Source organism: Tinamus guttatus, unplaced genomic scaffold, assembly GCF_059628265.1.
Source record: "Tinamus guttatus ecotype Peru unplaced genomic scaffold, ASM5962826v1 Tinamus_guttatus_pri_ptg000510l, whole genome shotgun sequence".
In the NCBI taxonomy this organism is placed as follows: domain Eukaryota; kingdom Metazoa; phylum Chordata; class Aves; order Tinamiformes; family Tinamidae; genus Tinamus; species Tinamus guttatus.
Window position 1 is genome coordinate 3668059 of NW_028289044.1, and position 15539 is coordinate 3683597.

At 41.1% G+C, this 15539-nt stretch overlaps 1 protein-coding gene across 1 annotated transcript in view; it reads left to right on the top strand.

Moving 5' to 3' along the window:
* The window catches only part of RAD54B (RAD54 homolog B), a 59499-nt gene that overhangs the window by 25235 nt on the left and 18725 nt on the right, over positions 1–15539 (top strand). The window contains exons 3-4 of the mRNA XM_088533636.1: positions 10960–11160; positions 13956–14243. Coding sequence (XP_088389762.1) covers positions 10960–11160; positions 13956–14243 — 489 coding nt within the window. The remainder of the gene's footprint in view (positions 1–10959; positions 11161–13955; positions 14244–15539) is intronic.

Sequence of the window (15539 nt, forward strand, 5' to 3'; positions counted from 1 at the left end):
CTTAAGATGAAGAGGACGGTTTTCTAAGTGGGAGGCATGGAGAGAGGCCTGTTGCCCACAGACTTGCTGGGTAAGCTGTCGTTCCACAGCTCAGATTTGCTTAACCCACCTGTGATGGGACGCGTGCTGGATTGCTGAGGGGAGCAGTGCACGTGGCCGGCCTTGCCCTCAGTCCGGCTCTCAGTAGAATCACAGAATCACTATGGTTGGAAAAGATCTTCAAGTCCATCGAGTCCATCATCAACACCAGGGCAGCTAAACCACATCCCTAAGCGTCTTATCGACCCCTTTCTCGAACACTTCTCTGGGCAGCCTGTTCAGTGCTTTACTGCTCTCTCCGTGTGGGAATTCCTCCTGGCATCTCCCATGGCATTCTCACAGGCCGTCCCAGCAAGCGTGGCTGGATGAGAGGACACTGAGGTGGGTTGAGGACTGAATGGCAGCGCTGAGTGGTGCAAAGTCTAGCTGGAGGCTTGTGGCCTCTGAGGGTGATTTTATCACTGCGTTTGAGTATCTGAAGGGCAGGTGTGGAGAGGATGGGACAGGCTCTTTCAGCGGTGCCTGGTGATGGGGTGAGTGGCAACGGGCACAAACTGGAACGTGGGCGGCTCTGCCTGAGCATGAGGAAAAACGTCGTCGCTATGAGGGTGATGGAGCAGAGCAGGCCTGAGAGGCTGTGGAGTTGCCATCCTTGGAGATAACTCCAAATCCATATGGACATTTTTATAGTAATGTTGAATCTCTTGTTGATGAAGCTGCTCATGTTGCCCAAGGGCCAGTACTCTGCTTCTTGAGGGCAGGGCGATGATAAATGTAATTTAAAAAAAAAAAAAAAAAGGAGTGGAACTAGCACATTTTGCTCCAAAATGCATTATACAAGGGTTTAAACTATCAAAACTTTACATACATTTAACCTACAGCATTCAGTTTTTAAACTGATGTTTTAAGCTTTTTTTTTTTTTTTAATGTTTAGATAGTATAACTTCTGAAATTTTGGTAAAATCATAAAAAGGTTAATCATGGAAATAAGCTGTTGTTTTCCTAGTATGTTGATTAATTCCATATTCCACATATGAAAAGAATAAGGAGCCCTTAAGAAAGGATGCTTATTAGCATTTGAAAGCATTTTTCAGTGTATGAGATGTCGCTATTTAAGGTGTGTTCCTAGAGAGTCATGCTTTCATTCTGTTCTCAGATAACCAGCCCTTCAATCATTTGAAAATTTTGTCATCTAAGTCTTACATTACCAAAAAAAAAAAAGTTTCTGTTTATAGCGGTTAAAGCAATACAAGTCTGTTAGTTGGGTCATGTAAGAAATAACCACGTTTCAGTCATGTTGCAAGGTAGGTTTCTTGTTTAATCTCTGTTAAAAACAAAAGCTCTCACTTTGATGTCAGGCAGGTCAACTGTATGGCGATGGTTACTATTAACTGGGATCCAGTTACTCAGGACAAAGTTTCTCCCATAATGCTAATATGATTTCCTTAAATATTACTGAACACTAGATAAACAAATTAGTCTCTGTCAATACTTGCTTGTAAAATCTGCAGTCGTTCAGTGCCAAAGTGGCTGTCAATGTTATTTATGATGCTCGTCTAAGGAGGGATGAGAGAGCGAAGCTGCTGGAAAGCCCGGCCTGCTGCTGGCGTTGACGTTTCCCGGTGTCCCTGCCTGCCGTCCGCACTGTGGGATTTCGCACCACTTATCCTGGTGCGTTTTTTCCGGGACCAAGATGATGGCAGATCTTACTTACTTTGTGTAGGGAATTCTGATGATCTCTTGTGCGTCTTGTTTTAGTTTTCCTGTGCTCTTGAAGAAGCGTCTGAAATTTGGCATCAGGATGACCTTTGACAGTTCCTGTAAAAACTCACTCAGGTTTGTGCAGTTAGAGAGAAATTTGATCGTTTTCCTTACTTATCCTTCCCTGATGAGTATGCACTGGTACATGCACATGTGTGCTAGCTTGCACACAAATACTCACCCAAAAGCAGATCTACATGTGGGAGTTTGAGGAGCCCTGAAGCTGCACGTGCTGCAGAAGCAGCAGGAGCTGCACGTGCTGCTGAAGTTTACAAGTGACATCAAAGGTGGAAGCGATCCCTTGGGAATGACGCATGGAACTGGAGCGTGTGGATGGAAAGCTGCCACATCTCCATGCGTTTTAGTGTTTCCATATATAAAAGTGATCAGTTCAGGACCAAAAATAGGCAGGACTGACACAAAGTCGTCTCTGTTGAAGGCAGCTGGAATCTGTGGCTCCCTGCCGGGAATGGTCTCCATAATTTGCATTGGAATTTCTATGCAGTTTCAACAGAGTTCAGTTTTCCTACTATGAGGAAGCACCAAAGCCAGTGCATTAAGCATCACTTACACCACAGGGATGCATTTCTCCTCTTCCCTCCTCCCTCGTCTTCTCTGTTACAGTTTTGCTTTCCTGGTAAGAATTACAACTAAAGCTCTAGGTTTTTGTGCTTGAGCCATAAATACTACTTTTCTACTTGGACTCTTGAATGGATTACATTTATGTAAATCAAAGTTATGTAACTTGATTTGGAAAGATTACTCTTTCCCTTTTCAAATATTTCGTCAGCCAATCTGTAAGCAGTTGTTGCTGCATAACACATGAAAATTCTCAAAAATATGACTCATCCGCTGTGTGCCTCTTTCCAGGGTAATGCTATAAATTTTAACAAGTCCTGTTTAAATAATTTAGATGGGATAGGAATACTTTGCATCTCTTACTTTATGAAAATGGATGCAATAATCTTTATTGGTTATTTTTATTTTAAAGGCTCTTTACTATAATTCAGGGTCACCAAAGATGACCAGAACAAACAGAAACAATTCATTAAAATGGATTTCCTTCAAATATGTGCTAAAATAGATGTTAATACTGAGTATGCATAATCTTAATAAATCCCTTTCTGTCTACTTGCTATCTGTTACAGAGATAAAAAAGTCTTTGAGTTTTGGAAACAAAAATTCTGTAGATCACAGAAATATAGTTTTCTTCACATATATATATATATATACACACATATATTTATCACTACAAATAATAGTAAATGTTTAGAGAATGCCAAAGTATACATTTTCAAAGTACAACACCGGGATTTAGCTGCGTACCTTCCATTAACATTTGACACGAGATTGCTTGCCTAAATCTGTGCAAGCTGCTTTGAAAATTGCCTGCTTTCGAAATGGCTACAGTTAACCTATGATTGCTTTAACATTCTAAGTATTTAGCTTTACTCGTGTGCTTCTAGTAGTTTGGAATTTTTGGTAATTTATATATATATAGATCTTTTCCACTTGCGCACTGTTTAGACTATATTGCAGTGACATTCAGTATTTACAGAACTCAAATATACATATTGCTTTTTGATGTCATTTTTGCATTCATTTTTGAAGTAAAAGAGCCTTTAGTTGACAATTTAAGCAAAACGACTTTCAGTGTGGATTAAATGCAAGATGGCAACCTTAGCTGGCAACCTGAAGCGCAGTGAACAGGCACGATGGGTGGCATGTGAACAGCTCCACCATTTTCTTGAGCTGATCTGTTTTCCGGCACCGTCTGATGCCGGCAGCATCTCAGAATCCTCAATGACGCTGCTTTTTCCTTTGATAATAGGACTCGCACATCTATTTCTGTGGGCTTGACAGATGCTTTCAGCTTAGTTCATTAAATTTTTACAGTGGAAGCTGGAGTCAGATTTTTAGACAGCCGAGAGCTTTAAGAAGAATGGGTTTCTACCAAGGAGCTGTAATTGTGAAATTATTTGCCCTGTGACTTCCTTTCCCCCTTCCTCATCCTCAACTTGGCATCCTAAAGATCTAAAGGCTTAGGTAAAATGTGGTAAGGGGGCTGCGTTCCTGATAGTTTCCAATTAAGTATTTCCAGCACCTCTGTTATGGTGCATGGAAAATTCATATTTGAAAAATTACTAAGGTTACAAACTCAAGTACTCAAACTGTTGCAATACGCAAACCCGAGTTCAGCCTTTCTGTGCATTATGGTATAGTGGGGAATTGCATAATCCTGTGTTATTGTTATTCATCCATAGGTTTCCTTGCTGGTTTCTCTCCTCAGAATGGGCTGTGCCCACCCAATGCGCAGCTATTCAGCATTTTCTTTTCTCCTTGTTCAGTGACAGACTTTTGCCTTGTTTTCAGAACACTGTTCAAACTAACCTGAAGTAATTTCCTAACAGGTTTGTGTCTGGTGCCCATCGTGATAGCATTCGAGTGCTTCACAAATGTAATTACTTTTCACAACATCCTTGTGAGATGAGAGGTTGGTGTAATCTCCACTTCATGGGAGATAGAGTGGGAGCTGAGGCACAACCTTATTTTTGTCATTTCCAAACTATGAGCGCCTGACCACACAGCCTCAATGCCGTTCCCTTAACATAAGGGGTTTGTTGTTGTTTTGTTTGATTTTGCTTCCCCCATGGGTGGGGATAGTTATCCACCACAGGGTTGTAAATATTATTTTTCTTGGCGCTTAAAGCAAAGCAACATTTCTAAACAAATTATTCCATGTAACACAATGTTTTCACCTATAACAGGCATAGGCCTGAAACTTCTCACGTTAGCCTGTGGTAGGAGGTTGCTGAATTTGGTGTACACCGTTACTGTCGCGGCCTACAGCGTTTTGCCCGGTGGGTTTTGCATGTCTCAACCGACAGCAAATGAACTGGAAGACTGAACGTTTTCCAGGCTGAAGAGCAGAATGTACCCAAGGGAGACGGGGAAGAACGGCGGGAGGATCCAAGCGTTAGCTCCCGTTCTGGCTCCCTGCTCTGCCCGTTGCGAAATTCCAGGCCTTCCCCAGCCTCGCGCCTGCCCCGCGCTCAGCATCGATGCCGGCAGCCAGGCTGCTGCCGCCTCACCCCGTGCCTCCCTAAATCACCCCTCGCCCCTCTCCTGTGGAGACCTGCTGCTGAATCGGGTGCTGTAAAATGACTGGGAAATTCTTTTAAAAATTTTATAGGTTTTTTTTTTCTGATGTTTTGCACCTTGGAAGTCCTAAAAATTGAATCGGAGAAGCCAGTTAGGCTAGAAGGATGGGGAGGCCGAGCGGGCCCTGACTGCTCGGGGTGTTTAAGGAGCCCTGAGTGCCCTTGGTGTCTTTGAGCAGTCACTTCCTTTCTGGACTCACCTGTTCACCCCCTTTTCTCTCATGACTCCCTGTCATCCTTAGGTATTTTTCTCCCTATCACTTTTTATTTTCCCCGTCACTGCCTGACCAGCTCCAGCTCTCATTTCCTTCTCCCAGGCCTTCCCGTGCTTTTCTTTGGCACCTTCCAGCAAACCATCAGTTCTTGACCAACTTCTCAATTTTAAAGGACAGAGATCAGATACCATATTTTTTTCTGGCCCCAGTTCTGCTTGCTCAGAAAATACCCTGCCCCCCCCCCCCTTTTTTTTTTTTTGCTGCTTGAGATTTATGCTTGCCTCCCAGGTCTCCTCTCCATTCCTCCTCTTCTTCATTGTCATCCTGCTCCTTTTATTCCCTCGCTGGCTTCCAGCCTTTCTCCAGGTGCTCTGCTGCCCGCTCGCACTTAGGGTCTCCCCCAGGCCCTAGGTTTTCTCTTTTGCAAGGTTGGCCTTTTGATCCCGTTTTGGACTTTCTTCTCAGGCTGCTTCTCCCAAGCAGCCCTCCCTCATAGCTGTCCCTGTCCCCTCTGTCACCTTTTCCTGCTTGGTTCCCATAGGGGAGAAAATGTCTCCGAATGAGCAGGACGAGGAGAAATTCCCTACCGGAGCGCTTGGAGCCAGCCCAGCACTGGTCAGAGCAGTGAGAGCTGTGACTACAGAGAAAGTTATTCTCGGCCCCAGTTAGAGCATGTCCAGTGGGTAATCCTCAGGAAATTAAGCTGCAGAGAATGTGCAAACTGCATTTATTTCCAAAAGCTTTTAGCTTTCAGGAATGGAAAACGTTTTACTCCAGCCAAAATACTTGCTACCTTCTCTTTAGATTTCTAGATTCTTCTCCAGGGTATTGAGGTGCTAGAGATTCTACAATGAATAATAGTTTACTGTGATTAAAACTGTGTTTGCCTGTGACTTTTGTTCTCACAAACAGTGACTCCTGTTTTGCCAAAGTTTTTGTGAATGTGGCATGTGTGTGTTTGATTGCTGTGTGTGTACGGAGACACCTGGCATGGAAGACTTCAACGAGCCGGGTAAAAGTCTGGCAAAGTTATCTGCTACGTGAAGTACGATATATTAATGGAAATCCGCACAGTAATTCACATTACTTCATCCCAAACTAGCATTTAGATGGAGGAAGGTGACTTAAACATAGATGTTCCAAGTGCTTAACTCGCCTTTTTTCTTTTTTAAAATAGTTCTGGATGTAAAGCTGTGGTTTGTTTTTTTGAAAGAAAAAATGACTTCTTGAAACAGCAGTCCTTAGGTGAGATTGCTAACTTTCATGTTCATCAAGCTCTTTCAACAGCGAGTGCGAAATGGAGAGTATTTTGCTTGCTTTTGTTTATAAACACATCAAACCAGGGCCAGAGCGCGGATCTCAGCACGCAGCTTTTGAAGCAGGGCCGTTCTCTGCCCGGACTCGGTGTCTCAGCAGGTCACCCGCACAACATAAACACGGGTGACACTGTGGGCCTCCCCAGGTGACACGTGGTGGTTTTGTCTTGGCAGTGGTGTTGGTTTGTGCAAGACGAGTTGCATCGTATGCTTTTTATGGGTAAAAGAGGCACTAAACTCTGGATTGTAATCAAGGAAATCTGAGATGTTATCCCAGCTGTCACTGATTCCTAGGGTTTTAGAGCAAGTCAGCTCAATGCTTTCTGGTTCTGCTCCCATAAAAACTCTTGTAGAAGTGCCCTGCAAAGAGTTATTACATATTTTTCCATCTTTACCACACAGTAGTAAACATCTACATGTTATCTTGGAATTACACTTATCATTAGGTTAAAATTACTTTGCAAGTGGACAATGCTATCTCTTTGTCACATATCTTTAAATATTCCTGAGGGATATTCTTGGAAGTGTTTCACATTCAGACATTGCGTGCAGAACAAGATATTTAACTACTGGGTAAACATTTGTTCTCTAAATGTTATGAATGAATTTGATTAAGCAACTTTTTGATTACAGCAAAAGTGAACCTCTATAAAATGGTTCTGCTGCTCAGAAGACAAAAGGGCCCTTGGCTCAGGGGAGCCCGTAGCAGGTATGTGCAAGTGGCTGCAGAGGCTGGGGCAGAGCAGAGCTCTGTGCTCTCAAGTTTCGGCTGTGATTCATTCGGAGTCTGGATTTTCTTTTGTACAAGTCCAGACTTCTGGCTCTGCCCATCTCCCTTTTTTAAAAAAAAAAGCTTTATTATTTTTTTTTTACTATTTTTTAAAAATATTAATTCTTTAGTAACACAGAATGCCATTTGAGCCAGTTGGTTTCTTAAACTGTCGAATTCACATTTTGACAATTATTTCTCTTTAGAAGGCTTAAAACAATTCTGAGAAAAATCCCAATCATCCTATACCCCCCTACAATGAGAAACTGCCAGCATCGAGTTGTCAAATAACTCCTCAGACCCAGTGCTTTCCTCATTGCTGTGATCCGACAGCTGCCACTGCGAGGGGGGAGTCTCCCCGTTTTGCTCCACGTTTCCTCCCCTTGCGTTGGCTCTGGTGGCTCGTGGGGCACCCCGGCTGCCGAGTCACCGCGGCTGGGGATGGACGGGAGGGTGGCGGGAGGGAAGGGAGCCGTTTGGCCATCCATTAAAGCCCATCTCAGGTGGAGGTGCCTGTGTCCCGCTCGCTGGGGCGAGCTGTGCTCCTCGTGCTGCCGCGCGGTTGCAGCGCCGCAAGCTCCCCCGTGCCTTCCCTGCAAAGCGCCCCTTGGACTGGCATTTTGCAGCCCTTTGTAGGGAGGCTTTGATTTCTTACTGCGTTGGAAGCGACCTAATGCATTTAATCAATACATTTTCTTTACGTCCTGCTCATCAGAAACTGGTTAAACTAGTTTGCCATTGGAACGCTCCCCCCTTTCCCTTTCCTGGAGCCAGTCCCATTTTCTGTAAATCATCACCTTCCTGAAGGCTGCTGAAACATTTCCTCGTATCAAGTAAGCCATGGTTTGTATCTTGAAACTTAAGCCTTTGCTTTCTCAGCTGGGTACGTTTCTATTTGTGCAAGTTTTTCCAAGGCTTTTTACCTCTATTTTCAAGATTTCCAAGCTCCTTATGTTGTGAAAAAAAAGACAATGTCATTTGCTACAGTTTCTTCACAGTTAAGGAAACTGCACTTCCATGCTGGGTGTTTTGCTAGCTGGGAGAGAAATGAGTGCACATGATTTCCTGATCTTTTCCTTAATACAGAAGTTGCCATTCCTTTTTATTTTCAGTCTAAACTGAGAGCAATTTGAACTGAAACAGCAGAGCTCAGAATTTACAATTGCAGTTTATCTTCCAGGATTCAGCAGAAGCATCTCTATTTGGATACTTCTACTGGCAGTGAGCAGAAGCGGTTTTATTGACTGACTGTTGCTCTCGGTGTTCCTGTATCAAACTCTGGTACACACAGCACACCAGTCTCATTTCAACTCATGAAACGTTCCCGATGCCGTATTTACAACACTTGGGTATTTTGCTATTGCACTGGAATGCATCCTCAAAGTTGGTTATAGAAATAGAAATTACAAGAGTTCAGAAGACAAACTGAGGGAAAACAAATGAGTATTGTAGAGTCTGGAGGGTTTCAGTTTTCCTATAGTACAATGGTAATCTTATATTACATATATGTAATATGTGCCTGGTTTTCTTCTCCCTGGGGGTAGATTGCTTTAGATGCTTCTCTGCACAAGCCACTGTTTTAAAATGCTAGTAGTTTCCAGCACTGTTTCTATACAATTGTGTTATTTTTCTCTTATTGTTTTAAAAGTAGTAGGGAAAAAAGAATTTGAAGAATTGTTACTGATCTTAAAATGAATCTCCTGGTAATTCAGATAACACCAAGCAGGATTCCCCGGGTAAAAGAGCAGTGACCGTAAACCAGACCTCAGAGGTCACCAAACTCGCGCAGGGGCCCGTGGAGGAGACGAAGACATGGCCATTCATTGACAGGGACCATCCTTCTAGAGAGAAGAAGGTTCTGCAACGAAATCTCTTTCTTTGCAATAACAGTTATTTAAAATCCGAAAAGGAGGAAACAAGCAGAAGCTGCCAATTAAAAGACAAGAACTAGTTCCAAAACCAAAGAGAAACTAATCTCTTATTCTGTTGATCTAGTTTATGTATAGAAACTCAAAACAGAAACAAATTTAGTCTTTTGTATTTTTAGCAGTGTTAGCATTTTCTACTTCTTCTCCTCTCTCCTTCAGCCTCCAAATCTTATTAATGGTGGTTCCTGAAGATCCAATAGTGCCCTTGTGCCTTTTTGCAAAACTGCAAGGATTTATACCTGCTCTCTGGCTCATTTCCCAGGTTTCATCTAAATATAATTCTCTACATTTCAGAAAGAGAGAGTCTGCTCTCTTTTCTGATCATTGTGTGGTATGTCAGTCTTCAGTAGCTTGGAGATGGGGTCATCTGTGGTGCATGAAACACTCAACAGGTGTAGAGGGCTAATGCCCTGAAAAGAGATCAACCCATGGAAAATCCTATATTTAGGGTCTGTGCTAACGCAGAGTTCTGTGCACACAGTAAAACTTGTAGAGAACTTTGGGAAGAAAATTATTTTCCGTAAATATAGCACTTTGGATGTATTTAGTACTTTGTTAATAAAATAAAAGCTAGTCTGAACAATACTCTGATTGTAGGCATATAGCTTAAATACAAGTGTTTTGCAGTTTCAAGAAAATGCAGGCTTGATGTCTAGGTTGTTGGGCTGTCTGCATTAGGCCATTACTATGAGCAAAATTTACTCTTGCTGCTGCTCCTTTAAATACCAGCGTAGTTGGGAAGTTCGGAAAGGTTAGTCTTTGGCATAAGCAGTTTTTTGGTTTTTTTTTTTTGTATCAGATTTGTGTAGTCTTGAATCCCGGATGGAATCAAAGGAGCAAACCGATTTAAGCCTTTAACCAGCTTGCAAGGGTATTTTAATGAAAATTAGCCTGATTCTCTCTTTGAAGTTGTGCATGTGCTGAAAAGGAATGTTACAGATACTCATTTAGATAATGCTGAGGACTTACCTACCATTACTTGACTCATGTCAGATTGCTAACTCCTGAAAGCATGTGTTTATTCTTAATCCATGTTAAAAGCAACTGTTATTTGTTCTGTTATGGTTTCTTAACCTTATTAACGTAAGTATTTCCTACTAATAGTTACATCTATGATAGTTACAATTAGTTAACTGCTGACAAATGTAAATTAAGGTAAGCTTAGTAACAGCATTTGAGATGCTGCAAGTCCAGGAGATGCTCTATTTTAAGATTTACATAATTATTCATTTTTGAAATGATATTAGAAAGCGGTTGAGGTAACCTTTTTCTCTTTTATGATTCTAGTGATTCTTCAACCTAGTACTATAAACTTCAGATGTGGTTACTGGTCTCCTTTGCTGTCTTTCCTGAGTTCTGTATTTCTGTCCTTGCGTCCGGCACGTTGCCCAGCAGCGGCTCATCAGGACCGCGTTTTCTCCTAGCTTCATTTCCCCTCTGTTTTGTCCTGCCTTTCCTTTTATTCTTTTTTCACTCTCACCATCATCGATGCCAAATCGGGAACTCTCTTATGGACACAGTAATGTCCTGTTCCTGAAGGCGCATGCTTTCCAAAAACAATCCAGTAAGATCCGTTCCTATTTCATGTTGACTCCCTGTGCACTGTTCTGTCCTACTCCAAATTTAACATAAGCTTCCCAGGACAGGAAATATGCTTTGTTTATATAAGATGAAATGCATAGATTGCCCTTGATTTATTTGAAAAGAAAATAACTGTATGCTTCCTCAAGAGAACTTTAGATGTTCTGTTGTATTTTATTTCCCTTTTAGATGCACTGTCTTTGCCAGCATCAGGAATGGCAGGAGAAGCAGCAGCTCAAGAAGAACCTGACTGCCTTACAAAATATTTCAGTGTGGTGTGGTGTAAGGCATCAAACAAAAAGCACAAGAAGTGGGAAGGTGATGCTGTCCTTATTACCAAAGGAAAGTCTGTAATACTGAAGGATATGGAGGGCAAAGACATTGGAAAAGGTACTGTGTATTTTCACGTATGCGTAAGTGAAGAACTGGCTTAAAAATAATGTGCTTTGAATATAAGAAACACAGCTCTTTTGATAGAGTTCCCAATGTTAAGCTGTCGACCACAGGATGGAAAAAAAGTAGATTTTCTTTTTGGCAAAAAAGGAAAAAAAAGCTTTACACTTCTTACACACGAGGCAGGTGCATGGAGGAGGCTGGGGCAGGCTGAATAACATTATTCACAGAAACACCAAATGCTGGTCCGGGAGGCGGATCTGGAAGTGACTGCTGCACTAATTCATCAGAGCTGCCAAACGGGGCTGAGAAGCTGAATTCTGTTGCTTGAGTAATGTACTAGACAGGTGTTAGAATTAGGGGAAGGCACACAGGTAAGTTGCTTCTAGATGTTCCAGACAGTAATATAATAATTGGGAATGTCTGAGGCTGGCTCTGTGCTTCTCAGCTAGCCAAACAGCTAAAAATATTATCTTTGTTGGAAAGACAAGCAACAGCAACATTTTCCAGCCAAGCCAAAGTCAACTGCGTAGCAATTTTTAGTCTTGTAGTTTTAGCAGCAGCTGCTGCTGCAAGACAGTTTGGGTTGATATCAGAGTTAAAAATAAGACTTGCAAACTATAGGCTGCAGTAAGCTCAGAAGCAGTAATTTTTTTGTTGAAAGCAAAGCAAGAATTAAATTTGCTAACTGAGCCGCAGATATTTAGCAGGGGAGTGTGATTGGACAATGTTGCTGCAACACACAATTTGATTAATTTTAGGACGTGGTTTCTCTCCGCTCTGTTACAAGGCTGACATTGAGCCTTCATAGGACCAGGCAGTTTTAATTTGCAAATCAGTTTCTGATTTAGAAGCTAATTTGAATTCATTTACAGCAAAGCCATATGTGTACTGGCTTGCTTGTTTTTGAAGGAAGAGAGAAGGAGAGTAATGCCTGGAATGCATCAGCCACCACCCTGTTCTTTTGTGGGTGTCCTCTTTCTTTTTTTTTTTCAAGTCCTGTCCTCTTGAATTAGCAGAAGATAAAATGGGAAAATGAATTTTCTGTGTTTTTTGCTGGTAAGAATCCATTTGCTTGATGGTGTCAGGGAGCAGAGTGATGTCAATGTCATTGGTGTAACTTCCCCAGTCAGAGTTGTTTTCACTGCTCTGATGCTGCATAGCTCATTGATCCTAAGAATTCATAAATTGAGCAAGTTAAGAAGTTGTAAGTTTTAAATTTATGCAATTATTCAGCAGGTTCGCTGAGCAGGAAGGAAAAGGATTATGTCCTGTAGTGGCAATTACCTCCAGAAGTAAATTTAATACTAGAAAGTTTATGATGAGTAAGTTAGCATGAGGATTATTATTTTAAAATAAAAGAGCAAAGGAAATTCTTTTTTTTTAACTCAAGCATTTCTGGTCTGGATCTAGGAAGGGGTGTGAAAATGTAAAGACAGCACTGACTTTAGCTTGTTTTTGAAGTTAGGCAGCAGAACTTCTTGCTCTTCTTCCCTGCAGATGCCCTAATTCCTCAATAATATATTATAAAGAAATTCAGAAATTTTTTTGAATGGAATAAAAAACACCTCCTTTTCCTTTTAGGCTAGACTGTTTTTCAACACTTGCCTAGATACCTCGGTTAATCTCTTCTTCTTAGAGGAATTCAAACCCAAATCTTCATTTCCCAGCATCTTGGGGAAAGACACTAATGCCTAGGAGACGTGGGCTTTGGAATAGTTCCCAGTTACTCTTATATGTACTGCTGGTTGGATTAAATGTGTATAACCTTGGGGAGCTTTGCACCTGCCACCGGCCAGTATTTTACGTGCTGCTCTGCAGAGTAATGCTCTTTATTTTTTTTGAGGGGGAGGCCCAACTAAAGATTCAAGCCTGTTTACCCTAAGTGGTACAAATTTGACAGCTGGGATAAAAAATATGTCTACTTCTAATTTCAAGGTACAGATGTGGCTTTGAGCTCCCTGAGTTAGGAGAAGAAACTATATTTAAGCCTTCCATTTTTAAGTGAGAGCTTTAATTCCTAGAATGCTATTTAAAAGAAGGAAGGAACCACCACTCTTTCCTTCATCATGGTCTTAAAAGAAGGTGGCAGCTGCTGCTGTATTTTGTAGTGAGGCTAATAGTGTGTGTTAGGTGCTCTGAGAACCCCACCAAGTCCTTAAGGAGGCATGAGAGAATGCCCCAGTTCTGCTTCCTGAGAGGTTTTGGAATGAACAAAGTGCTGGGTTGATAAACCCAGTCAGAAATGAGGGTGTATATGCTTTAGGGCATGTGTGGAAGTAAAACTTTCAGAGGTTTTGGAAACCTTAATTTTAAAAAGCTAATTTACAACAATTTTTCAATTGTTCAATCCATCTAAATCATCAACAAGCAGAACTCATGCTGTTCAGGTATGAAAGGAAGGAAAAAGACCCCAGAGCAGTCAATAGGTTTGAGCAAGTTTCAAAGTGAGGCTTATTTTTATGATTTGGTCCTGTGCTTTTTTTTTTTTTTTTCTGAAATTCTCTGAAACAAATACTTGGTATTCAATAGAACTAGTCTTTAGATGTGGATGGATGATAGAAAGTTTGCTTACGTAGCCTTGTATCTCTTATAATCCTGATTATTTTCACGGAAAAGTCAAGCTCTGGCAAGCAGAGAAAGGGTTTATGAATTCAAATGTGTAAAAATTCAATTGCTTAACAGTCCAGTACCTGTTGGCAGTTTTGATTTGTCTTCTTGCAGATGAGTATTGATGTTAAGGAAGTAGTTTGCTGTGTTGATCTAATTACTAGATTTTTGTATGTTTTTAGGTACTGGATATAAATCTAAAGAGCTGGAAGATCTTGATGAAGGTCAGACACTGAGGATTGGAGGAAAAGAAATTGAAGTGTTGGGTGTAATTTCAGCACAAGACTTCAACAGTGGCAGATGTTTTCAGACTGGAATAGAGACTCGTAACACAATTCCAACTGCTTTATCCCAAGCTACTACAAAACCATTCTGTAATCCATTCAAAAGACTCTGTCAGCCCAATACTGAAGACAATATGCTCAAAGATTTTCAAAGCTGCAAACCTCGCCATGATCCAAATGCTTCAAGTAAGATTTAGATTTTTAAGTTTGTTTAAGCATACTCTGTCCTATAAGAAAAGAAGTTGAGCATGTAAGCAAAATTTTTGTGTTCTGCAATGTATTACTGAAGTATTTCTGAGATACCGTAGTAATATTTTTATTAACATATTAGGACTTTATCATGTGTGCTTTTAATAAGTGTAAAAATAAACATTCTGCAATGCATAGATTTTCTCATAGTTAATGCGAGTTAATAATGAGCCAGCGTGTTTTTGGCAAGGAAAGTGAGTATATTGATCAGAGAAACGATCTGACTATGCTAGATGTCCTGCATGAGTGCCAGCTGCCCGTGGGGGCCAGGGAAGTAGTGACAGAACAAGCCCCGTAGTAATTACAGTAGAGGATCAGTAATAAAGAGGTTAAGCCAGATTCAAAGAATTGCACCTGCCAGTGCCTGATCCTTCACAGCTAATAAATGCAATTAAACTGCCCAAACTTATCAAGATATACAAGATATGTTTTGGAATAAAATGTCGTTTTTTTGTGTGTGGGTTTGTTTGTTTGTTTGTTTTTCTGATGCTAGACCTACCCTGTGCTGAAGAGCCATGAGAGTTCACAAATTATGTGGAAATAGGCTGGATAAGCAGTTGTGTGAGAGGGATCTTGTAAACATTTGATAGTCACAAGAAGTGGCAGTGCTTATCTAAACAAGGAGTGCTCCTCTATCTATCCACAACAAGCCAGGCGCGCAGCCTGCTGATTAGAAACAATAGCCTGGTGAAGGCTTTATCTTTCAGATGAAAGATAAAACTGTTTAAAGAAATGTTATTAGGTGGAGCAATGTGTTACTTACAAAATAAAAAAGAATACAAGTTTGTTGCACATTCTGACTACAGTTTTGCCCCATCTTATTTCTTACCTCCTATCCTGAATAGCAGTTTTCAAAGCTGCTGCTTGGCCTGCCATTCTGTGGAACTCTTATTATCCTCTCCCTTTGTAAATAAACAGTGAGATCCTAATCACATGGTAACTAATGATATCATTTGCACTTTTGGTCTTATTAGCAGTCTTCTGATTTGTATTCAGCTTGATTCTGTTGTGTCTAACAGTGCTCCTTCCCATGATTTCAAGATGATACTGCATTAATATCCTAACCTAAAATGTGGCAAAGAGCTGAAATAGTACCCAAATTAACTGCTTTGTTTTTACACTGCTTTGTTCAAAAGCTAGGATTTATCCTAATTGTTTTTCCTCTGTGATTTAGTTGCTGGTGAATCTGAGTACCTCTTATGAGACGGCCCAAAACTGATACAGAGAGTCCCA